At 44.2% G+C, this 26354-nt stretch overlaps 1 protein-coding gene across 1 annotated transcript in view; it reads right to left on the bottom strand.

Moving 5' to 3' along the window:
• Positions 1-312: 312 nt before the first annotated feature.
• LOC121595988 (pregnancy-specific beta-1-glycoprotein 11-like) overlaps positions 313-26354 on the bottom strand; it is a 58678-nt gene continuing 32636 nt past the window's right edge. The window contains exons 2-5 of the mRNA XM_041920511.1: positions 12148-12301; positions 9717-10062; positions 8253-8559; positions 313-1693 (exon numbers count right to left, since the gene is read on the bottom strand). Of these exons, the coding sequence (XP_041776445.1) occupies positions 1599-1693; positions 8253-8559; positions 9717-10062; positions 12148-12301 (902 nt within the window). The 3' untranslated portion in view covers positions 313-1598. The remainder of the gene's footprint in view (positions 1694-8252; positions 8560-9716; positions 10063-12147; positions 12302-26354) is intronic.

Genomic DNA, 26354 nt, shown 5'->3' with positions numbered 1-26354 from the left:
CGAACAATCTAGTACGGCTTGCAGGCGTCTGCTCATTAGCTCCAGTCCAACTAAAATGTGTGTCATCATGGGCAAACTAAAAGCATTTGCAAGGAACAACAAGCACTCCAAAAAAAAAAATTGTAACACAAAAAAACACACTCACACAAAACACCAAATCAAACACAAAGAGTAAGATTTCGGGTTTCCTTTCATGTTTCAGGTTGTTTATTTTATTCACTTCGCGCTTTTCCATACCCTTGTCGGGGAGCAGTGCTTTTGGCGTTTTTGTTTTTCCCCGTTCCCGCAGCGTTGTAGGGTGTGAGTTTTTTCTTCTTTAAACACGCAAATACGTGTGAGTTTTTATGTCGGTGTTTGTGTGTTTGTTTGTGCATGCGATTCGTCATGTGCATACGAAAACGTGTTTGTCTTTATCCGTCTCCCTCAACTTCCTTCTCTCTCTCTCTCTCTCTCTCTCTCTCTCTCTCTGTCTCTCTCTCTATCTCCCTCTCTCTCTATTTCGTTTTTTCTGCCTATGCAATTTAGAAAAAGTTTGATGTTCCACTGTTTTACTTTAGGGATACGAATATGTTTCCCTTCTTTTCTTTTTTTTTTGTCCATGTTACTCCATCAAGTTTTCTAGTTCCCTCTTTTCCTTTTGGTTAGCAGCTTCTCCACAGTATCCTTCTTAAGAGTATGTTTGTGTGAGTTTCTTTAATGGGAATAAGTGTGTTTTGTGTGGGTGTATATGTGTGTGTTTGGTAGCGTTATTTATTATTTTCTCCCCCGTCACTCAACGCTAATATTTACAAATCCATATTCTATACTAAGATGCCTTTAGTTTTGCTGCCACGTTGTCTCATTTTTTCTCACTCTCTTCGCGTAACGTCTCTCAGTCTAGCGCAAAGACTTTCCCAACATTTATCTCATGTTTCTCTCGTTTCCTTCCTATTTTGCAAAGTTTTGGAACGTATTTCGTGTTTACTTGCTGCCACTGTTTCTGCTCAAACTTTACCCAGCAGCTGTTTACATTGATCGATGGGGCCCATTTTGCCTGTTCGTATAGGACTAAGCTTTGCTTCTCATCTTTGGGTCTCGTGAATGGAGTTTTCTTTTCTTGTTTTTTACATACTATATGTTGGTGGAACGTGCTGCTGGATGTATTGTTTTTTTGCCATCGTTTCTTTTTTCTCCTCTTTTATGCAGCGATAAGTATCTCATGAATGTAAATTTTTTTCCAACGTGTCTTCGCTTACCGTAGCGGAGATTGTATTATTCCTAACCATGATATCCAGATGCACCAATAAAAGAGCAAGGTTTACATGCAAGCGCCAAGGGGAGCGGGTGTTGGAAGTTTCCTTTTTCATCATGCTGAACGATTAAGGGACAGTGGGGTAGCTTGCCCGTTTATAAAACGCTTCAAGTTTGAGCAGCAGACAGTACTTTGTGCACCTGATCTGCTCATTGATTTAACGATGTTTTCTTCGTTTGCCCCTTCCGAAACCAAGGACGTACTTTTTTTTAGTGAAGAACAGTGGTTAGAGAGTATGTTAAGAGAGTGTTTCAATTCGTCCTTTTTAATTGATGCTGCTGGTTGCTGCTCGAGCTGCCCGCTCGCCTTAGGGTCGGTTGTCTAGCAGGAGCCGCAGGTCGTGCCCACTGTACCATCGAAGGCTGGCGATCGCGATGGAGGCAAGCAGTAGCAGTGATTGGGCTGCAATGGAAAAAGTTGGCAGAAATGTTGAGAGAAAACAGTGAGAAAACTGTAGAAAGCAAATTTCGTGTCGTGTATTTTGAGAAATATTGGGTAAATTTATTTTCCTGTTTTTTTTCGTAGTGCGTAGAATACTTCAATAGCAACGCTTTACAACAACTTTCTGTCACCAAGCTGAAGCCACTAAATTACACTTTCCCGTTTTTGCAAAGGAAAAGCGACATGAAAGTCAGCTCGTGGTAAGCTCATTTCACACCTACTTGACGCATGTGCTGTATGATCTTGAAATTTAATTATAATGCCACCTTCACGCTCGTGCAATAAAATCTACTCTCCCTCCCTCCTCCCACCATCTGCGCTCTACCTAACTACCCTCTCCCTTCCTAACCTCCTCATCCCACAAAATCCCTTCCCACCGCAAATGCCGGGGCCGGGTTTGGGAAAGCAGCGGTGACATAAATAACAAGCAAGCGGGAGCGCATAAATTCATTCGAAAGCGTTCTGAGTGACGACTGAAAGTAACCGAAGCATAAATAAGATCGCCATAATAATCCCCTCTTACCCAGGCAGGCAGGCAGTGCCCTATGTGACGGTGTGTATGTATGTGTATGGGCCGCGAATAGCACGACGGTTTCGAACCGAACAATTCGTCAAAAAGCGTACACACGTGGAAATAATCCAATTTCAATTTATGTATCCAGCCTCCACCGCTCCCTTCCTTCTCATCATTTTTTTTATGCTAGGAGAGAGCGGTTGCAGTACTCCACGGTAGCGCAGGTGCACCCGCGCCAGTCCTTGCAATGATGTGATTCATAATTCAGTGTGAATTTTATTTCCCTGCTCACTTTCATCTCCGTTCCGTTCGGGGGAGGTTTCGTTGAGTAAGTGATGCTTTCGCTCCCTCCCAAGCACTGCTACCCACCACCTTTATGTCGCGTGGCGTACTGCCCAAACAATTTCCGAAGAACTGTTCCGCGTCAAATGGTCCTCTACCTCGTACGTACAGATGCAGCAAGATAACGAAAAGCGAGCGTACGCTGTACCAGTTATTTTTGTTTTACGTTCAATTCTGCCAATGTTTGACTGTGAAACCATACCCCTACCCACCTCCTCCTTGAGACACACACATACACATGGGAAGGACGACGGTTCAATTCGTTGCTCGTTCTCGAAAGCAGGCGTGCTTTTCACGCGGATCGAAGAACGGAAATCTTTAACTCGATGGACGATCGTATAAATCCCTTTTCACTTTCGCCTTACGCGCCGAGCGTGTGTGTGTGTAGTCCGCCGACATATTGAGTAATGCTGTTTGTTTGTGTGTGCAATGGACCACTCGGGTACAGCACAACGTTACCTTAATCCTTCCCGGCCGCTTTAGGCAATGCGATTCCCGGTCTCGTTATCCCCGGTTTTACGCAGGATTGCGTGCGTGTTTCACTGGCTCTTAACGTGTATGTATTTTTCTTCTTCTGAGTAATGTTCTTACCTTGCTCTAATCTTCTTTTCTTATTTTTTTCTTCTTCTTCTGATTACCACAAGTGTCAACTTTTACATGACAATGTCAGCTGTACCATGGTACTGGAGCCGGCAAACTGTGGTGCAGGCAGAACGAACGTTAAGCACGAAGCCACGGTACAGTCCGTTCAGTTCAAGGTAAGGGGCTATAAAGTGGATCCGAAATGAGTGGCTGATAATTTCTACACTGATTGGCTGCAAAATAATGCCTCGAACCATCGGGGGCTCATCGAAAAGTCAAACAAAATAGGAAACATTTTTCTCTTTCCTGCCTCTCGTTGAACGAATTCGCCTTACGAGGGTTAAATAATTTCCGATCCCTCCCGTGGGGTGGGTCTCGTATTTTGATTCGAAGCATATTTATGAGATGGCGGGATGGGGTTAAACGATGGCATAATAAAAATAACGGCCCTATGGTTTCATCATTTCTGCCAGCGCTTTCTCCACTGCATCCAACAAACGAAAACGGGTTTTTTTTTTCTTTCTCCTTTCCCGGACGGTCACTCTGCAGGTCAGTGTGAGGGGTTGATGTTTTTTTGTCTTATTCCTTTTTCTTTTGCTTTGTGCCTTTTACTTTTGATTATGAACCACCAGCTCCCCATAAAACCCTTATTGTCTTGTAGTGAGCGGACCAAACACGCTCGTATCAAGATTTGTTTTCATTTCGTGGGCTAGATCAGCATGCGAAAACATGTGTAGCAAAAATGAGGCAGAGAACGAGAATGAAGAACACATACACACATAAAAAAACACACACAGCCTTTGCTCGGACACGGGGTTTTTGGTCGAAAATCGGCATCTGCAAGCATATAACGATGCTGCCCGGTACCTTCGCACCCTGTTGGTATCGTTTTTGGTCCTGGGTTCGCTCGACATCCGCATCAATATTATAAATTTTAAATAAGCTCCAATGAGTGTTTCTTCTGCTGCCACTGGCACCGCCGGCTGTGTCTGGTAATAATTCATCCCTCTCGCCCAAGGCGCACACCCTCTCTCTGTCGTGCTCTCTCTTTCTCTCTCTTTCTCTCTCCCCATCTCTCTTGTTCCCTCTAATATCACATGGGTTTAACTTTAGAGTTCTGCAGTACTTGGGTCATTCCCTCTCTTTGGGTCCGTTTTCTTCGAAAGCTCCCGCCTTAGCCAAATGGTTCTGATGATCTCTCTCTCTCTCTCTCTCTCTCTCTCTCTCTCTCTCTCTCTCTCTCTCTCTCTCTCTCTCTCTCTTTATCTCTCTCTCTTTCTCTTTCCTGCGCTCTGGTGCCCTTTACCACCCGATGGAAGGGTTTTACCCTTGCTCGGGGGTTGCTTTTGTATCTCTCAAATTTTCATGGTGTCATAACCTTTGGCCGTTTGCCCGAAAAAAACCTAAGAACTTATAGGGAGCCATTTGTTTGCATGTGCGTATGTGCGCTCGTGTGTGTGTGTGTGTGTGTTTGTGTGTATATTCTGTTCATTGAAGCTTTTATTTGTGTGCTGGTTTGTTTTCTGTGTCGAATGCTTGCTATGTCTTCTGACTTTTTTGTTGTTGTTGGTAAGATTAAGGAGAAAGGAACGTTTCCATCCATCTTCAATTTCTTACCCAGAATCACCCAACAAACCCTTCGTTCGAAAGCAGCTTTTGTTTTCTCCTCTAGCCGGCTAGAATGCAAACATCGGGATGCGGATTTAAGGTAATGTTAGCCCATTCTCATGATGCTTTAAATTGGACGGCAGGCGGCAGGAGGTGCCCACACTTCTCTTTCGCAACAAAATCTATGTCACTCGGTTTCGTAAGGATCAATCATGCTGGCCGAGATGAAAGGGAGCAATGCGTTGCAAAGCGTGCGATGTTGCACCCGAGCAGAGGCAGTCAGTGGTAGTGGCACGAGAGCGGAAAAGGGATCAGAGAGATCAAAAGTTGCTCTCGACACTCGATCGAACCGGTCGGCGGAGCAGTGACTTGACTTTATTACTTACTAATAAAATATACCGAGCGGTGGGGTTTATTGCTTCCCCCGTTTCCCTCAATGCGGCGTTTAGCGGGAGAAGAAAACAAAAAAAGAACGTCTCAAGAATATCGCTTTGCCGGATTTGGAATCGGTCGATTCTGTCTCGCAACAATGGTTTCGTTTGGTGTATTTTATGTGACCTTGCCTTGGATTGATTATTGTACGCTTTGATTAATGCTTCCAGGCTTAAACTTATTTAATGGCTGCGTGCGCTCCCCATACCGGCGGAATAAATAAAGCCCCTTAAAGGAGACGCGCACAGAAACTTTGGAAGCAGTGTGATGTTTCCGGTGTCGCTGACATTGGAAAACTGTGACACATAAACAATAACACTGTTATCCCTTGTGTGCATGTGCGTTGAGAGGTCTTGCGTGGATGTGATTACATTAAGGTCGTGCTGTTTATTTCGCTTTTATTTAAAGGGATTTTATGTTTGCGACCCGCTCTATCGTTTCGTTTACGACCATGCCGATTGAACCGTGATTTTAGCTGCACAAACTGTTGTTTGAAAGATGGAACGGCTGAAGTTTGAACGTCCGAAGAGAAAGTCGTTAATATCAGAGATGAAAGATTCAAATATCTCGTTGGTTCTGATCACTAAGTAGCAAGGGGTCGAATTCGTTTGACTGTTCCTCGCCTTAACGTTCCCAGAGAATGGACGCTTTGATAACGATTCAATTGCTCCAATCATCAAAAACCAATCATTATATAGCGAACACGAGCTGTTCAATCAGATGCCACACCATTTTGCCTCGAAATTCGATTGCCCAACGCACTTGAACTCTGAACATTTCATTTTCCAAACGTAACATCCTACTACGTCCACATCCAAAGCACACCGGACGGAGATGCAGATTGGTATCTGTGTGTGTGTGTGTGTGTGTTATTGTTGCAGAGTTGTAAATTTTAATATAAAAGTTAACACATGATTGATCACCTGCAATCTGCGCCAGATTCATTCCACACTGCCAACTCCTGTCAATGTGATGTGTGGTGTGTGTGCGTGCTAGGTCCTGTAAGATAAATATGTACCGTGTGCGGTGGAGAGGGTTTGAAGCACGACCTATTATGCAAGAATGGAAGCAGAATCGTTGAACGCCTCAGTTTCTTCTGCTGGAATTTCGCTCCGCTCGGCACTGTTTTGGTTTGTGCCGAACGTACCGCATTTTAGGGCGAAACTTTGGTGCGCTAAAGGTTGCCATAACGAGCGAACTAATGTCAGGCTCGGTATCTCCTTACAGGCCAAAATAGAGGCCTCTGTATAGCCTCCTTTATCGGTTAAAGTGAAAGGAGAAATATGATAGTTTGATTGGAGTTGAATCGAATGCCAGCTGGTAATATAAATTTGTGCACAAGCAGGCTGAGCAGGCTGAAAAAAAAAAAACTAATCTCAGAAATCGAAACCAGTTCGAGCTTGCGTACCGACCGAATACCGGATTGTGCTTTCAGCTCTACTAACGGGAAAAAAAGATGGAAACCACCAACGTTAGCCGTGCTCGAGGAATGCATTGGTGGCCATTGTTTTCAGCAGCACTGTGCGGCTGTTGTTGACTTGTCTGTGTTCCATTTCACGCCGGCAAGCTGCTCGGTAAAGTCCTGACTCACCCTACTTAGACGCACCGATTGCTACCGATGAGCTGCGAATGAGCGTCGGCCCATTGTTTCCTTCTGTGTTCCGGGAAAGACCACAAATGAAGCTGCCGGGGCCTGAGCACCGTTTGGTGATCCGGAGGGCAGCAGTAGTACCGGAAAGGTGTACTGGAAGCGAATAAAAATAATCAAACCCATCCACAGCGGGCCCCGACTGCGCATCCAGTCGCCCAAACCCGAACCCGGCTGAGATTTGGTTGTTGTTATACCGTCTGGGCCAAAGTTAATCTATAGATTCAGGTCATTCTTATACCTCATGCCGCCCAATTCTCTCCATCGGTATGGCACTTGACTTTGCCCGCATAAACACGAGACACCACCTATCCACTCTCTACGCTGCATCAAGCATCACACATAAACACTCGGTGCTCGTCTTGGCCATAGCTCGAAACAATTACGCAACGAGACTCGGAAGGTGGCTCTGACAAGAGCGGGAGGAAGGACAAGAAGCAGGGAGAAACACATTGAAAACATTCGCTCGATTGGTGCTGTGCCGAAATTCGAGCGCTTTTTGGTTTCGATTCCTCGCAACAGAGAGGGTGCTGATGCGGTGTGTAAGTAATTCTAAAGACTTCGCAGAGAAGAAGAACAAGAGCTCTGTGGTGTGTATGTGTGTGTGTAGAGAAAAGAGTGTGGCAGGGGGAAAGAACCCACTCAATGCATGGTCGATCCCGGAAAATTCGTCGTCCAGTGTCGGTCCGAGCATAACCGAGCAATTCAGTGGCTGAGTATCGTCGTGCATCCTGAAATGCACGATGTACGATGTAATGCTGCAACCCTTGTTATGGAGCGTTATGCGTGTATAAAGTGAAAGAAGTGGTCTTGGCCGAGTCAGAAAAATAGAAACACTCCTTCCCATCTCCCCTCTTTCACATGTTGCCGCTCATCAACACGCTTTTGTTTGGTGCTGCTATCTTTGACCCACTGTTCGTGGGTTATTGTTGTGCAGCTAAATAATGCCTTTGGGAGGTTTTGGTTTTGCTGGTACCTTTTGTTGCACCGATTTGGTTGATACAACTTGCCAATGCAGGTAAACGGTTTGCATCTAATTGCATCTGCAGGCTCGGCAAGTATTCTTTGGCTCAAGTGCGATTGTTCGGCAGGAGTTTCGAAAAGTGGTCACTTTTTGGAGTTTGAAAAGACTGTGGGGAAAGTGGGGAGAAATACATGAGGCTCCAGATTGCAGTTTTGTTCTAAAACTGTCCAACAATTTTCATTGCCGCTGCAATTTATTCAATTAATAGTTTCATCAAGCTTTTCACGTTTTGAGCAAACGAAGGCTCGTGGCGTAAAATGCCTCTTTCTTCAGTTTTAAGAGCACATTGCAACAATGGATAGCGTCCATCTTACAAGCTTTGCTTGCAAGCATAGACAATGGGTTGCTTTTGGGGAGCGGTAAAACTTACCACCATTTAGATCGGAGCTGAGGGTCAGCGCTGGAACGAGGCTTGTCCGGCTGGCCGCCCGGCTATGGCCGCCGAACCCAAACAGAGAGGATCGGTGGCTGCGCAGTGCCACGACCGTTTTCGTCTCTCGGCCAACGGACGGTACGGTGTCGACCGTGGCCACGCACTTGATATGGATCACGTTGTCCAGTTCGCGCTGCACCAGCCGGTCGACTGGCACCCGCATTTCCAGCATCCGGTAGCGGATGACGAACCCGTCGCTTTCGAGCGATGTCTCCTGCAGCTGTTGCAGGTATTCCATCGGAACCTGAAAAAAAAAACAAGCAAACAAAAAAGAGATCGAGAGATGGAAAGAGAGAGAGGGAGAGTGAGAGAGACAGAATGAAAAAGAGAAAGAAATATAGATGTAGAGATATACACATAGGTCAAATTGAACAAGAGCGACAACAAATAAACAAAGAGCAAAAATACTCAAGAAGTCAAGAAGGTACTAATTATGTGGCCACTGCACTGCCACTGCGGTGACTGATGGTTCGTTGTGGTTGCAGGGTCAGCGTCGGGATTTGAAATCAATGCCTCCACCGGTGACCTCGCCTGTCAACCGCAATGTGTACCGGGCCGGGCGTTGTGGTTTCTGCGGGTTTGTAGGGCCCATGCATGGTGGCTGACAGGCAGGCAACGTCACCGATGCAAGCAATGCCAGTTACACAATAGATCGGAAACAGGACGCAATGCATCGATTCCATCCGGATTGTGTAATGAGCACTGCTCTCTACCGACGTTTGGAGCTTTCTGTGTTAAAAAAAAGGGAGATCCTAGCGCAACTCGAATCTGCGACAAGCTACTGAGAGGATGTTTCAGATTAAAAGTACTACTAATCGACGTTGAAGCAATCTTTGCAAAACAGTTTGTTAGAACTGTTCAATAACAAGTTCGGTTTTCATCTTCTTCTTCTGTTTAACGTAAACGTCCTACGTGAACATGGCCGCCTATACAGGTTTTTGAAAATTATGCAGTACCACGCTACTAGATAGTCAGTGCTTGCTGTAAATTCTATAAATGTGTCCTATTTTTGGACTGGACTATCCCTTAATCGGGATGGCGAACTTTACTAACGGTGGCTTCGCACGAGGTAATCCCGTATTTTTACCGTGGATATAATTCTTGGAAATAAAGTGATACTTCTTAATCTGTTGGAAGTGTGTAAAGCTGTTTCTGCAAAGCTCGAATAAAGCAGGCTCTACGAATACTCCCCTCTTTTTTGTGTGGCTGCTGCTGGAAAAGCGAAATCCATCTTTAGTTGACCACGAAGATAATTTGGTGCAACTTTCTGAAATTTTATCTCCCTCCCCTGGATCTGTAGCAGTGTGAAGTATGCAGTTGCAACAATTCGTAGTACAGATATGTTCTGCTCACTCGACATACGACTTAGCTTGAGGGTTTGAGGTTCTGCCCAAAACTTACCGTACGACCGTTGATGAACCAAAGCAGCCTGGTGACGAGGCTGGACCTGTCGGACGTGCAGTTGGCGGCGATGTGCTCGTTTGGTAGGTAGCTCGCGCTCAACCCACTAATAGTGGGGTCGTCCTGCGGCAGCACCTCAACCGTCATGTTGCGCGTACCGTTCGCGAGCTTGAACTCGGGCGCGTCGCCCGATATTTCGCACCGATACTCGCCACTCGTGCGCCGCTGCAGTTCGGTCAGCCGGATTGAGCAGAGGTACTGGTTACAGATGGTGGGTCGATCGGTCGCGATCACGATTCCATCTACCGGGTAGGTCGTCACCTTTGGAAACAACATCGGAGCATACCTGTAACAGAAGAGAGGAGAACGAAAGGTGAAACAGTGTTGTAGATATAAGGTTGCTTATAAGTCAAACCAGAGAGTTTGTGGTAATGATGTGTAAGTTGCGCTGCCTGTCTTAAACTTGATTTTTCTTTTTTGAGTGAGTGAAGAAGCGTGTTGTGAGGTCGCTCATTTACGGCAATAGTATTTTTACTCAGGAGAAACGGTCCAAAAAGATCGTGTTGCAATTGAAGTAAAAACAAATAGAATGCAAAATGTATCATTTTTGATAGCTGTTTATTGCCATTATTAATAATCATTTGTACATAGTGATCTTTCAAAATTCATGTATCCAAAATTATTGTAGAAATTGAAATGAAGTGATTATTATTATAAGTTATTTGAACAGCGCTTAGCTGGCCGTAATCCCTTCAAGGGTAAAGTCTTTATTGATACAAACTTTTCTTGTTTACACGAAGGTGCTATAAATGTACTTGTATGTGACTTCTGTTAAAAAAGAGCATACCGCCTAACCCTCTAACGTTAAAAAGAAAAAGTGAGATCAAAACCCACGGGCTTTGTTCCACGTATTGCTGAGCGCGTGATGCGAACGTGGACAGAGAAACAATTAATTGTCGTTTTCATACCACCTCGCCACTCTGCCACGGCACTAATTAAGTGAACTTCGGCTCGCCCAGAATGCGAACAGCCCATGGCCAAACGGCAACGGAAGTACGGTGCTCGCGTACTCGTGGCCACCGTGTGATGATGATTCAATCAGATCGGCGGCCCTGAGCCACACCGTTCATTATCGTTTTCGCTGCCCGCTGGTACGCTAGCCAGCTGGCCGTGTTGGTCGAGGCAATAAATGTAACATATACCGACGGCAGCATTTTGAGATGGTGGCACACTGAAAATCGCCGGTCTCGGACTTTCGGACCTACTTGCAACAAAAACAAACACATGAAGGTGACCACTTCCCCGTCCCAAAATCCCTGGCTGCAATCTGACACGCTTCGTTGAACGAACTCATTTTCGATGAGCCACAAACAGCATCCAGGGTAGTTGTCGTCGACGATCGTGCACGGTGTATTGTAGTGTTGGGAAATATGAATCCTGCGAGGAATTCGATTTGGAAGAAACCCCAATGCATCTTGGAACTCGAATCTCCGAATCCCAAGCCAAATTTTACTTTGGTTTGAAGTTGCTGCAGGAAGAGAGAATTTGGGAACTAATTTGCTGTTTCAATAAATGCATGCAAAACTCTTTATAGAAATATGACTTCTGTTTGAGTTTGATTTTACACTAATGATTGGGTTTATTCGATTGCTCATTGCCAAAATTTATTTAACCTTATCGTAATGCTTCAGTTTTTCAATTATTAACTACAACAATATGTTATCAAACATATGTGTGTTTATTGGAACAATTAGCTCAATTATAGGTTCTGATTAGGATTTTCCGAACAATTTACATTGGAACCTATTGGGATCCATTTGCAAATCCATATGGATCACAATTGGACCGCAATCAATTTCCAATCTCAAACGAATTGCAACCAAATTCCAATCGTGTCCTAATCTCAATTACAATCCCAATTCCAATCGAATCTCAAACGAATCCCAATCTCAATCGCAATCGAATCTTCACAAGGGATGCGATTCGATTCAAATTCTTCAAAAGGGATTCGATCCGATCGAATTTTCCTAGGGATTGAATCATCGAATCTTTCGATTCAAGAATATGCCAACACTAGAGTATTGACGTTGGTTTTACGTTTTCGGGACAAAAACTCCAACCTGCACCTCCACTGGGGTTGCATCGGAGTGCAGCTGCCACAAATTGAACAGAACGTCACACCGCTGTGTATATCACGCGGGTTCGTCCTGTACGCTATCCTACCCGCGTGTGTGGATCCTTGCAATGATATTTGATTATCCCTCGCCCCAACTTCAACCTATCGCACACCCTACTGCCCTGTTAGACCATTCACAAGCCAAACCTGGTTACAATGTAATGGATGGATCAGTAAAAAAAAGATGAAAAGCTTGTGTTTGCAGGGATACGTTGAGGTTAAAAGAACCGTGTATGAGATATCACGATTACGTACCTGTAAAACTCCTTATTGCCCTTGTACCATTTGACTGAGTTTAATTGGTGAGCGCCCAGATCGTAGCTGCAGGACAGCGTTACCGTATCACGATAGTCGACCACCTCCGGGACGTTCATGTTTGTCAATCGCAGCGCCAGCGTCCGGTGCCATTCTGTAAAGTAAAGGGGGCGATATAGTAGAGATGGTCAGTCATGTAGTGCAAACGAGACAGCAAGAGAGAAACAGAGTTATTTAAAAAGAGAGAGGAAGAGAGAGAGATTGTGCGAGCAAACGGCATTTTCTGCGCCGCAGCGTTTGGCCCAATGGTCATACAAATGAATGTCAAACATTTGAACACGATGAATCAAAATCGTCTGTTCTGTGAAATCAACATAGCAAACAGTGCCAAAGTGGATGGCACGCCCGAATGGAATAATCACTGCAAATTTGGAACATCAGGACATTGTTTCGGAAATCAATCGGCGAGGAAATAAAACAGAAGCAGAAAACAGTTTTGCAACAATCATTCGGAAAACAAAGCGCTCACACAAAAAAAACACACCCACAAACATACACACACACATACTACACTCTCAAAATGGCTGCACAACAACATGTGTGCATTAGCAAATGATAGCTAGTTTGTTTTGCATTGCATTTCATTTGCTTGAGCAAATAGTTTGCTTTTACGCACCGAAAGGTAATAAAAAAGGGAAATAGTATGGTCGTAGTGATGAGGTTTTCTTTTTCGTCTGTATTCTCTATCTGCACATCATGGTGGCACTAGTAGCCAAGGGTTCGTCCTATAAACAAGCCCATCATGTGTTCCAATCACTGGCCAAAAAATTTCAACCTTCAAGTTACTCACTATGAATCGGCTTAGAAGCGCTTCCCGCACATCACCTGCAGCAGGTTTTGGACATTGCATACATTGGACAATTCGAATTTAGACTCAATGGTTTCAAGTTGCTCTATGAACGTCGGTGATCCCGTAGTAAAATCGTCAGCTCGCACGACTTAACAACATGCCCGTCGTGGGTTCAAGCCTATTATTGTCGTAGGCTTAAGCCTCACCATCCCCTCCTGTCTTGGTTTAAGTGAAAGCTGTATTTTTTTTTTTCAAAGATCGGGACAAAGATGGTTTCGGAAATCTTGTGTCATCGAAAAATTCCAAGTTATTGGAAGTAAAGTCTGAAGTTAAGTTAAGTTTATTAAAGTTTGTGTTTGTTGAATCTGTACTTTGCCCGATTCATACTTCACAAGGCTCGAATAGAAATAACAGTGTCCAATTGAGGGTTTACGTCGCCCGAAAAAGTATTTACGGCAACCGATAACGCTTTGACGATGCCGGATTGGCTAGGTAAACCCTGTATATTTGTGATGTGGGTTTTCTTCGCAGTGTTTTTTTTTTTTCAGTACCACACTCGATGACAGTTACGACCAGTTACGTTTAATGCTAATAAAAGTATCGATTTTTAAATGTTTTTTGTTTTTGATAATCTATCTGCCCAAAGTATGATATTTCATAAGTCAAGTGCCCATACATTTAAAGATACTAATACAAAAATGTGTCTTGAATCCCGTTTTGACAAAATCCTTTGGAGTCGTATGAAGTTTCATGTCCTTTGGTACACGGGTGCAGTCATAGTTAAAGAATCGTACATGCACCGTTAAAAACTCGATTTATTTCACTTCGATATTCACAGCGAGATCAAGTGATACAATCATTTAAAATATTTAAAAAAGCTATTCAAAAACCTTCATTTGGGGTATTGGCGATTTTAGTCAACTTGTTTAAATGGAGTTTGAAATTTGGTGGCTGAAATATCAACGCTCCACTGAAAACGACATGCCAAATTAGACGCAAATTTGCAGAAGCATAACTATTTGGTTGAGAAAGGTTAAAAATTATTTGCGACGCAATTTTTAAATTTATGAAAAGTAATATGACTCTATCGTAATATAAAAAAAGTAAGTAACACGAATTTAAAATTTATCTTTTTTGTACACAAATAGTGAAATCCAATATGGCGAAACGAAAATAGCGTTGGGTCAAGAAGCTCTTTTAAGTGACCAGGACGAATTAGTATAACTTAGGTATTTTTCTGATTTTTCAATGGATTGTCTCGTTTGGCACTTCAAATTAATTATTGTTTTTTTCCATGCACTGTTATAAATGTGTACACAAGAAAAAAATATAGTATTAAATGTTTGCCCGTTCATAATATTTCTTTGAGTTACCATTATTAGGTATCAAAAGGAACTTTAAATAATTTCCAAAAAAAAAAGAGAACAGTTATTTCCAATGAAGTTCCAACGGGATAATCAAATCGAAACACAAACTATGGAGCTACCCAATTTTTCGCATAGAGCGTACTGTGAGGGTATATTAAGGTGAGTGGAACGATTTCGGTAGCTCTTTAGCTCAATACATAACATTACAATCATACTACAAGTAGTAGGAAAATGTGAAACTAGTACCAGAACTGTTTCATATTTCCTATAATGTTGTTTGAGTTGGGCGATTGATTGAGAGCGCTATCACCGAAGTATGCTAGAAAGTATGAAGTATTTTTGTAATAAAAAAATAACATGTTGCCTAAGCTCTACTTTTCACTCTCAGCACTTGACTTGTATTGTCAGACACAAGCTGGATTGCCGTTAAAGCATAAACCATAAATGCGCATTTAATGAGTAATGTAAGGAAAAGGAAAAGTTCGCATTTTCCCTCGGTTCGGTTTCAATAACATCCCGCTAAGGGTTGTTTGGTTTCCTGCACTCTGTCGCCATGTTTTCATCTCTCATCTGAAATTACAGAACCTGCAGATAACGGATTGAAAATATATACTGCCGATAGCGACCTGTGTACAGTTTCCATGTAGTTTTTTGCGTTGTCTCGATTTTCTATTTCGTTGCAACTGATTTTTGTGTGCATGGTCCTCCATGTCAATTCTTTAGTGCTCTTCGTTTCAGTGATGATTTCAAAAAAAAAAAAGCAGTGCATTGACGTGCGTTACCATTTCACCTTTTCGTTGTTACGCTCTTCTCGCTGCTGCCCTTTTCAAGGGATGTTTTCACTCGGATTGACTTTTCATACGCTCCACCGTGTGCTGACGGTTGATCGCATTCAGGGTGCAATCAATATTAGAGCCCGTGTAGTCTCCCTTCCCTATTTTCGAGCTGGTTTTTTTGTACGAGTGAAATTAGAAGTGGGGCAAAGGCTCGACAAAACTGCCTCTTTACGGGGGTAGGTGAAAAGTGCATTTCTATTGATACCAGCATCAAAGGATTTCAGTGTGAGAGAGAGAGAGAGAGAGAGAGAGAGAGAGAGAGAACGAAAAAAAGGATGAAAAGTGTCCCTTCGAGCCATTTCAAAGCTAGAGGAGCGCTAGGGGAAAGAGAATGAGAGGGACTTGTAATAGCGACAAGTGCAAAACAGACATGGAAACAAGGATATTATAAAGGAGAATGATGTCCTCCACCGGCAAATGACGGCGGAAAGTGGATGGATAGAAATCGGTGCAAATCGAAAATTGAAAAGCACAGACAGAACGGGGATGCTTCCCTTTTTCACATATCACTTTAATGCGTTTGGGGCTGTCCGATGTTGCTGATTTGCTCCCGGTTTCGCTTCCTGGTTCGTTGCCTCTGCTCTCAGCCTCTTTTGTCTGGTTCTTATCGCAAGCCGGTGTTGATGGTACGCAGCATACACACAAAAAAGCACACCCACCAAGCAAGGTTGAACACTATCATGGTGCGGAATCAGCGTGCACCTATACACGCTGCGGGAGAAAAATAACAAAAGCCAGGCGAGTCGCTCTCTTTTGCAGACCGTCAAATGATTGTTCTCGGGGCAGCCAGGCGGAGAAATGGGAAAGGGAGAGCGATTGTAGTAATAAAAAGCTATGAATGTGAATTTTCATGTTCATAACCCTTTAATTCGCAGTGTTGGGTGGGTGGATATGATGCTTTCATTCACTTTTTATTCCCATTCCCTATCCTTCCCCTTCTTTTATGAGGGTAGCAGCACGGCATGCGTCTGTTGGTGCTGGCAAATAGGTATCAAAAGCCTAGTGCACGGACACAGGTTCACGTTTTAATGATTAAGGGCGACAGGTCCGCTTTCATCAAGAATGGTTGAGTAGGTGGTTTTGTTTGTTCTGGCTTTCCCCTGCAGTTGGTTGCTTTTATTATGCTTAGTATTGCCGTTTAGTGCTTGATTTGGAGTGGAGGGTTATTTTATGCATTTGTTTTAATAGAAAAATCAAATAAAACGACCGCGTTTTGTTAAGGTTAATCAATGTAATGAGATATTCCAGAACAGTTCATACACTCAGTACATGGCAGTGTGTAAGCTTAATTATACATAATTAGGTATAGGATTTTTTTTTTATGTTTGGTACTTCACTAAAACTTTTGTTTTTAAAATCAACATTTGTCGTTTATTGTTTTTTAGCAGATATATCCGGTTTCACACGGGTTAGCATTAATGTCTTGTCTTTAAAAAAAATAGAAGAATATGCAATCCGAGGAACACAAACACTATTCCAATGATTTTATCCCAAAACTTCGCTTCTTCTTATGGTGTAATGTCCGTAGGTAGTTAAGAACTACCATAACAATTATTCGTTTGGATACCAGTGAGTTGATTGGTTTACCCAGATACCAGGATTAATTGCCTTGAGTATCAGGGACTCGATCCATGCAAGAGTTGAGCACATGACAGGCATTATTTGGATGAAATAATTCAAGGAATCAATTCAGGAAAGTTTTGTTTTAAAATTATGTACGCAGAAGGCACAATGAATTATAATTATTATACCTACTCATATTTTAGGGTTTCGTCTTGGTTTGTTCATGTGACAGTAAACGTACAAAAGTTATTGTTTACATCAAAATTCCACAGTAAGTCTTGGGTGTTGACGACATTACAACGGGTCTGGGTATTCATCGCGACTCCCACGCGATTCCTGGTGTACAAACATTTGCAGTACGGCAATACTATTAAGTTAGTAGCCCCTGTCCTGTGTACCTTTTTGTGATAAAAATATTCGATTCAAAATCAGGTACTCAGGTAATCAGGTACTTAAATATGTTTACACCTTTTAAGTATACTATAGCATTTTTTGTTATGAATTAGTAATACGCGAAAGTATGTTCCTTTCTAGTACGTTACGCTCCATACAAACACGGCAGATTGACACCACAACATAAATCAATCATTTTGGGAATCTCCATGTGACATCCTGGTCAGCAAACCAGTCCAACATCCCCCAGCTACGTCTCATCGAAATTTGCTGAACCTACATGAGGTGAAAATTCTACTCCTACAATTTTATCGCGAAAACTGAGGATGAATTGATAAAAGTCGCAAATAGAGCTTAAAAAGCATGCTTTTACGCATATCTTTGGCCACCATGGCAAAAATTACGGATAGTTCACGGAAGAATGGAAGTTCAGGAAGATTGCAAGGTCGTAGAGTAATATTTGCAAGCAAGTTTAAATAATTACCTTTTAAGAGATGTTAATCAAAAGCAATGATCTATCTCAGTTTATTTTCTACAGCCCTCCAGAAAAAAATAATTTTTTAATGCAAACGTTAATAAGGGTGCAGAGCTATCGTTTGGTCGATCCGCGTTTTCGTAGAGGTAGTGGTGACGTCACAAACAACGTTATCGATTCACAACCTTTGATAAGATGACGCCTGTCCACGGCAAACGATAATGACGAATGTTACCCATGTGTATGGTTTTAAAATTATACACATACAATCGGGAGTTCCACACAAAAAGCGGGCTGTGTCCCGGAAAACAGTTCGGTGCTGTTTTGACCTCACGGCATGGGACCAGTGTGTGTGTGTGTGTGTGTCTGAAACCAGCAAGCTGTGAAAGTTCGCTTGGGCGAGCAGAAACAACCATAACCTCCATAACATTATCTAAGGGTGGGTAAGAGCGATATGATGAAAAGCAGATGGCAAAGGGGCACTGCCAGCCGAAAAAGTACTCCCTCGATGGCCATTGAGGCGACATTTTATGGGCAAGAGATTGGCATCAAGATCGGGACAAACGCATACCAGCAGCAGCAGCCGCAGCAGTGCAACGCTGCACAATCATTTCCGCTCGTTTTTTTCTCACCCCTTCCTCCTTCCGTCCTTGCCCTGTTCAAGCGCTATAGCTGCGAGTTAAGCTGCCGATTGTTTTGCCAAGAGGAAAACTGTGGAAAAGAGAGAAAGCGAGAGGCAGAAAGGGCAAAATGCAGCCATGTTCGAGCTTCCAATGTTCATGCCCTACTACCGCATCACTGCGTGCTGCTGCTGTGTATGTGTCTGTCTATGTGTGTACGCAAGGGGCATTCAGTTTTGTGGGCCCGAAATTATCATGCATAGTTCGGTGCCGCCAAACACCCATTCTTTGGTATGCCTCTCTCGCACCCTCATCAACAACGTAGAATAATAGACAGTCACTTTGAGAGATGTGGGTATGTGTAGTGGATCAGTCGGATCGGTTCCATTAGGGTAGAGGGCTCCATCTCCTTCTATAACGATCGCACCCCAGTAAAACAATGCAACGGTCCAAACCCCCGCTTGCCTTTCATTATATATATATATAGATATAAATCTCTCTCTCTTTCTCTCTCTCTCTCTCTCTCTCTCTTTCTCTCTCTCTCTCAATCCACCGAGTTCTCATTGGAAAACAGGGTGCAGGCTGCAAAAACATAACCTCTCTCCCATCGTACTCTTTTGTTCCGAAGCGCGCCAGTGCAATCGAAAATGGACCCTGTGTGAAGTCGGAAGAGTGGGCCATAGTCGGAAGGGCATTATTTTTGCTCACTGGTAAAATACTCCACCCCGTCCTTCTACTTCCCATTCCTCAGCGGCCCACTCGCCGCTTCCATCACGCCTGCACGTCACAGGACCCGACTGTGACAGTTCTGTTAGTCTATAAATAAATTTTCACCCCGTGTGGCCCGTGTGCTGAATGGGACACGCGTCGTTTCATTATGCCGAGAAGGGAATAACGGGGCGTAAAAGGCAGGGACCTGGTGCAGTGTGCAAATATGGGGAGGATTTCGGAAAACCGCGCGCCCTAACCGGTGCCATTTTGCGACTTCCCTTCATTTGCCTCGTCGCATTCGCTTCCAACCACCGGTTGGGGCGTTTTTGATGGCGATAAGATTCGTTGGCGCATCGCTTTTATGATATGTATTTTTTGTTAATTTCAAGTCTTGCTTATCTTTCACTCAGCTACCAACCCCTACCCCCTCTCCCGTTCCCTTCCTCAGCCTGTTCACGGTTGCTTTCATGCTGCACCACAATGTCAGCGTGGCCCATTGTCTTCAATGCTCGGCGCGCACATGGCGCTCTGGAAACCTCTCAATGGAGATGAAACCTACAGTGAGTGTGTGTGTGTGTGTGTGTGTGTGTGTGTGTGTGTGTGTGTGTGTATGAGAGAGAGAGAGAAGGAACAGTTCATTGGATGGAGTACAGGAGGAGAAGAAAAAGGGGTGAAGTAAAATTAAAACAGAACAATGCTTCAACCTGTATGCCGCGTGGTATTTATTTTAGGGAACAGCAGCAGACACCAATCCTGTTTTATTGCCAACCACTGAGTATGTATATCGCTTTCTCTCGTTACGCACGTCGAGCAAGGGGCTTGATCTTTGCGTTTCGCCGCGGCCGAGGAAAGCAGTGGAGCAGGCTGGGAAGCGAAACATAAATATCAGCACACAGCCAGGTACGACGGTAGCAGCACAACTCGCGCGTCGCGCTGAATTCGCCAGGCACCATAGTTTCGCAGGCAAATGCTTATGCACGCTTTCCTGTGCCGATCTTCGCCGCGGCGGTAGCCTTCCGCAAAACATGTATGAAGACATCATGATCCACCATTTGTCAGCGGGGGCAGCCGGCAATTGGCACCAGCCCGGTCAAACATCGTGAAGCATTCGGGAAGCTCGGGTTTTGGTGAAGTTTTATTTGGGTTTTAATTTTATTACGCCTTGCCTCCTGCCGCTCAACACCTAGATAAGGTGAACGAGGAAATAGCCCCATTTATAATAAAAAAGGGTAGGGAAATAAACACATGCAGTACCGCGGGTAGCGCGCTTCGCGCTTTCACCACTTGGTTTGGCAGGCGAAAAAACGTGGCAGAAACGGCGGGCGAAACAAAACGAAGGGATCGGAGGAACACATTCTCCCCCCCCCCCTTCCCTTCACATGAACCCGACGTTTGCCAAACGTCGAACCTAATTATTATCTGTTTTCCTTCCATTTCGTGCCGACCACGCTCGGAGAGTTGTGCCTCCGGGTTCGGGTGTTTCCGGCACCGCCTTGCCTTATATTCCTCCAAACCTTCTCCCAAGCGGGCAGATTCTCGCAAATTGAGGTTATGCGGAAGAAGCGCGGGTGCTTCTTTTCAGTTTTATGTGTGTGTTTTGTGTTTTCTTTTTCCTCCGCGGTTCTTCCGGCCGTTCCGAAGCACGATCCACCCAACGGGAAGCGATACTGTATGGTACAGCCGTTTTTCCTCGTTTTTCACGTTGTTTTTTAGCTTCTCTTTGGAAAACGTGCTACTAAACGGGTGCAAATTCGTTAACATACTGCACTTCTTTCGCCGCGTAGCGAAGCGTTCGTTTGTGAGAATATGGGGACAGGCGGGATGATGTTTGCAAGCTTGTCATGAGAACAATCCGTGAATCCGCCAGCGTACTCGCTTAAATAAATGGGTACCAGCGACGGGGTGGGGTCGTTAGGCGTTGCCCCTTTCTCTTTCTTCGGCATATACTTCCACAGCACGCGGACAGGGACTCTCTCTCTCTCTCTCTCTCTCTCTCTCTCTCTCTCTCTCTCTCTCTCTCTTTCTCTATCTATTTCATTGTGATCATTTTTTGTTCTTCGGGATTTTATCGCCCCACTGACGAGAAGAATAAAACCAGAAACATCAACGGTGATGCTTCCGATTTGCGCTTCGCACGCTTCTACCTTCCAATCGGTTTTACATACTTGCAAGCGCCTTCACTTCCAACCACCCCACCCCGTTTAACAACCGTAGGTATACTGAGTGGCAACGATATTAAGAATAATTGCTCCCCTAATAGCCCTTAGCTGTTTTTTGCTGTGAGTTTTGCTTTTATTTTACCTTAACCGTGCCCCGGATTTCGTTTTTTTGTGTTTGTTTAGGTTGTTGCGTTTTTTATTTTCTTATGCTGTTTTTTCATGAAGCAGGTTTCCCCGGCTAAACGATCAAACTTTTCGCGTCACATCAGCAAACTGCCGGCAACCATTCATTTCAACTGAGGGAACCATTACCGCTTTTCTCTCCCTATCAGACGCGTCGGCAAGTTGGCAAGTTTTGCAAATTGGTGCGAGAAAGGCTCTTGTTGTTGTTGTTGCAGCATAAAATGAGAGTAAAAGGACACACAAAAACCACTGCACTGGAGATCCGAAGAAACTAGCCTTCCACGCCCAAACAGAAGCGATGAGCCACAAAATGTTGTTGGAATGGTTGGGGGTAGGGGAAAAAATGTCTACCGCAAACTTGACGAGTCGTCACCATTATTGTAATTTGTTCCGGGGAAGAGCGCTTGTAGAAGTGACGATGCTTGGTCGATGGTTTGTCCAAAGTTACGTTTCGGTCGTCGAGATTGCGGCATTTTTGAAGAGTAGTTGTGGGAAAACTTTCCCCGTTTTGCCGAGGATGTAGGGCGGTGGAAGAATTTATTTACACCTCTGGAAGAGCTTACGCTGGAAGATATATTTTATGGTACAAATGGTAGTAGGTTCTTCCGGCTGGACATTGGACTTTTGAGGTGTGATTTTGGGTGGTTATTGCTTCGGCTTACTTTGACGAGTTTGTAACCGTTTTGTCGTTAATAATTCCCAGTGAAGGCTTTTCATTGTTTGGCTGACTTGGGTTAAATATCCGGGATAATGAATTCGTAGAAGTATGGAAAAGAGACAGCATTTGAGCTGCTAATAGGACTTTATCAAATCAGAACTGGAACTAGAACCTATTATGGAGGCGTCAGAGGTATAAAGATTGATAGCAGGAGGAGCATATTATGTAATATATTTTGAATATTAACATTTTCATAACAGTAACACAGAATAACTGAATTTGTGTAAAAGACATTTATTTGGATATAGACAGAACCATGAACATGACTATTGAGAATGGATAGTAATGGTGCGGTGAGCTACAAATTTTCAGATACTCGAAAAGTGATATGACTTGGAGCAGCCCAGAGATCAGGTGTTTTATAACTACTGGTTTAGATCAGAAAAACAAATCAAAGCACTAATGAAGACATAGGTCCATAATTCTGATATGAGGTTTTCAAAAAGGAAACACATGTTTCTACACCAGATGGCAGAATTGGACAGTATATTGCTGAAATGTCGAGTTTATGGCACTACAGCTGAGCGACATCAGCTATTTATGAGCCAGCATATATTCTTTTAACAGACTAACCCACCTAAACTGTTCCCGAGCATGATTTTTGCTACCCCCAAAACGAAGTCATTGAAAAAGAGTTATTAAAAATCCTTCTAACCGTGCGAATTATAGTGAGGAGCGCCAACTCATTATGCAACCGCACCTTTACGGGATGATAACTCAGGTCCTTTACGCCGGACCGGTCGTCATGGAAAAGATTGCTGCCAACGCTACTGCATGTCATTTTATATTGTTGAAAACTTTCCGACGACTCTCTAGAAACCACGAACCTCTAGCCTAAAGTGAGGTGATGCTATCATGTATCATACACGCGGTGACTCGCTGCTGTAAACGGTACTGCGGAGTGCATTCTGCTCGGATGCTCGGTGATAACTACTAACGGCAATATTTCATCCAACCCGTGTCACTTGGCGGCACGACGTAACCTGTTCTGCCTAAAACTTCTCGACGAGGAAGATGACGATGCTGCTGCTGACGTGGGCAAGAAATGTGCAGCGTTCCTGTCGCTGAAGAGCACTACAGATATGCTTCTTTTAAACTTCAACCCCGAGAGAGAGAGGAGGGAGAGCACGAATCGCACCAAAATAGTGTGTCGCGTCACACTTGCAGCCAGTCGCGTTAACAAGCAAAATGAGGAAGAAACCATTTAATTGGATATGAGAAGGTATGGGGAAACAGTGAAGTGGCACACTTCGCGACTAGAACCTGGATGGTGGCAAATTGGCTCACTTTTAGGGTGCAATGAGTACCGCTCTACATTCCGGTTGAAAATAGTTTGTGCACATACAGTGTATATGTGTGTGTCTGTGTGGTAGTATAGTAGCTGCAATGGCGGAACTGCAACAGCAGAGTCTTCCAGTTCCAGTTATCTATCCTTAATTTAGCAGAAGATTAGTAGCGCCCGTCCGCACAACCGCCCCGAAGAAACCGGGCTCGTGGCAGAGTGTCATACTAAACTGGCAAATACTTTTAGAGAGTTAGCTTAGTTTAGCTTGGGTTGCCATTAATTGGCCCCCGCCACGTGAGATTGATCCGGAATGCGGCTCGTGTGGTCGGGTATCGGGCACCGCCGGCACTGGGTTAGGAGACAATCAATCAGTCCCTGTAATTAGGGCACAAAAGGTGGCAAATATATGGAGTTGGAGGGACAGTGGAGAGGTGTTTGATTGAAGAACGAGTTGTGCGATGCCATGAGTGGCTAATCATCCAAGCGATTCTCTAAAGAAACAAGAGAAGGAGTTCCAAAACAAAAAACAAAAAACATTTCAGTTACATCTCTCTTGTCCATCTATCTCGCAGAAGTAACACTTCTAGTGTAAAAATGAAATTTAAATCTCAATACCTCAACTTCTACTTCTCAAGGAAGCGTGACAGCGTGAGAAGATCGACATTCTGGCAACGGTCCAAAACTCGCCAACCATAGACGCTTTACGCCTACCGCGCTGGGGGAATTGTTTTAGCGATAAATATCAATCAAAATCCTGTGCAGCCGCGTGGATGGGGTACGCCTCGTCCCGAGCCCATTATCTTGACAATCCTAATAGCCTCTACTCCTATCCGCTCTCCTACCCTGGCAGAAGGTGTTTGCGGTCGAAAGCACTCACATTTCTCACTGTCTCGGCAGACCGGCAAACATCACTGGGATGCCTTTCGCAGGACAATAAATGAGAGAACCGGGAGAAGGGAGAGGATAAGCGCCTGGTTTACAGCACGTGTTTTCCCTATCGAGCTTATCGCTCAACCGCCACCACCCCAGTTCTCAGGGCTCACGGTACCAAAAGGAGCCGAGAGATAAATTGCCCAAATATTTCTGGATTAGGCATTAATTAGTTTTCACAGCCTGCCGACACGGCAAGGCTTTTCGAGTGTGTCTTGCCGAGACGAATCTGATAGCTGGAAGTTTTCAATTTCCGTTTGACCGAGTTTCCCTTCCACCACATACCCCGGGGCTTATGACCAATGTGCTTGTTTCTAAGTAATGTGCCGCATAAAATGATAGAACAAAACCGCGGACAGTGGCGTATTTCATGAGCAAATGGGCACCAGTTCCCGTAGAAAATGAAACTGTGGTGCCGTGACCAGAATAGCACCATTTCTTTTAAGCCTCGCAATCACTCGCAAAAAGTGTCACAATATAAGCATATGCTTTTTGCTGGCCACCGGAAGCAACAAGCGGACATCATTTTTTGAGCATTTTCCTTCTCTCATGTATCCCTAAGCCCCTCATCCCATCGCCACTGACAAAACGAGATACAAGAACGAGGCAGTAAGGGCGGGGGGCAGATTATTGAATCGTCCCTTCCCCCTGTGGGTATACTTTTGCTTTGCGGTGTCGGAAGTGACTGGGAGCGTAAAACTCGTAAACGATTTAGCGGGAAAACCGTTTGGCCACAATAAAACAGAAGCAATAAAAGTAAACGTTATCCGATGATCCGATCCGAAGCCATCCGCGAACTCGAAGAAGGTGAGTCGGTCCGTCCAAAAACGGTACGGTATACCTTTTATGTCTATCCGTGTGTATGTGTGTGTGTGTGTTCCTCCAATTTTGCATTCGGAAACATGCTTCACGGTTGTATTCTGTGAGTATGTATACACAAACACATAGCGAGAAAAGAAGAGAAAAAATGGATTCATGAAAAATAGAGCGGTGAGTTTGGAGAACCACTTGGAGAAGAAGAAAAGAAAAACACGGAAACCACGTTACAGCCTACCTGTTTGCAAGCAAAGCTGCCATTTCGCTCCCGTACGACATCCGGCAAATGTAACGGTAGCGCAGCCCTCTGATTGCTGACATTGGGCCCGGGCGGGTCCGATCTGGCCTTTGCAGATATGGGAAAAAAGGGAAAATCTTCAAACCGGCTCAGAGGAGGGGCGCAACGTGTTGCTGCGAATGTGGGCACGAATCCATCAATCACCAGGTGAAACTCTCTCACAGCCCTACGCTGGATAACATGAAAAGGAAAGGGATAGGGAGGGTGGAGGGGTGCGTTTGTGATTTATAAAAATCCATTTCCATCTGCCGGGATGGCAACTTCCCATGAGCAAACGATTGATTGAGTCAAGTGAAGCGATAGCGCAATATTTCTTACTGATGATTTCTGTGGCACACCAGCGTGTATGTATGTGAAGTAGCGCAATAAGAAAAGACAGACAAATTCTGGTTGCCTATTTGGACGATGAGGTAAAACTGGGATGCGTTTTGGAATATTGGAAGTTTTAGAGACATTGAAATATGGGATACATTGTAACATGGCTCAATGGAAATAGGAATTGTATTTTGCTTGAAAGAATCGTGCTTGAAAGAAAGAACCGCTGCGATTCATTGCGCTGCGAGTCATTAGCAAAAATACACTTTAAAAAAATTGTTCAACTGTTCATATATTCCCTTGATCTCTCACTCATTGGACCGAGAAGAATGCAGTGCACGCCCGCATGCTACTGCATGAAACCCGACAGAACGTGGAGACTTACAAACGACTGAGGAAACAGCAAACCCTGCTCTTTTAGGTCAAGCAGCTCCGTTTTGAAGAGTAAGATGAACAGCTGTTGGAACTACATTCCAAGTCGGGAGGAAATCTCGTGGTAGACGAGCGGGAGATGATTGAATGGTGATAGTGCTACTGCGAAGGACACCTGAATGAAGTAGAGGCAGGAGAGGCTGGTGCAAGTGACAGAAGAAGGCCAGCCACCACACCTCCAGCACAGCAGTAACAACAGCGCCATCAAGCAGTTTAAGTGCAATAAGTCTGCTGGCAGCGATGTGCTAGTGGCCGA

This window comes from Anopheles merus, chromosome X, assembly GCF_017562075.2.
Source record: "Anopheles merus strain MAF chromosome X, AmerM5.1, whole genome shotgun sequence".
Lineage (NCBI taxonomy): Eukaryota > Metazoa > Arthropoda > Insecta > Diptera > Culicidae > Anopheles > Anopheles merus.
This window is presented reverse-complemented; position numbering and strand designations above follow the sequence as displayed.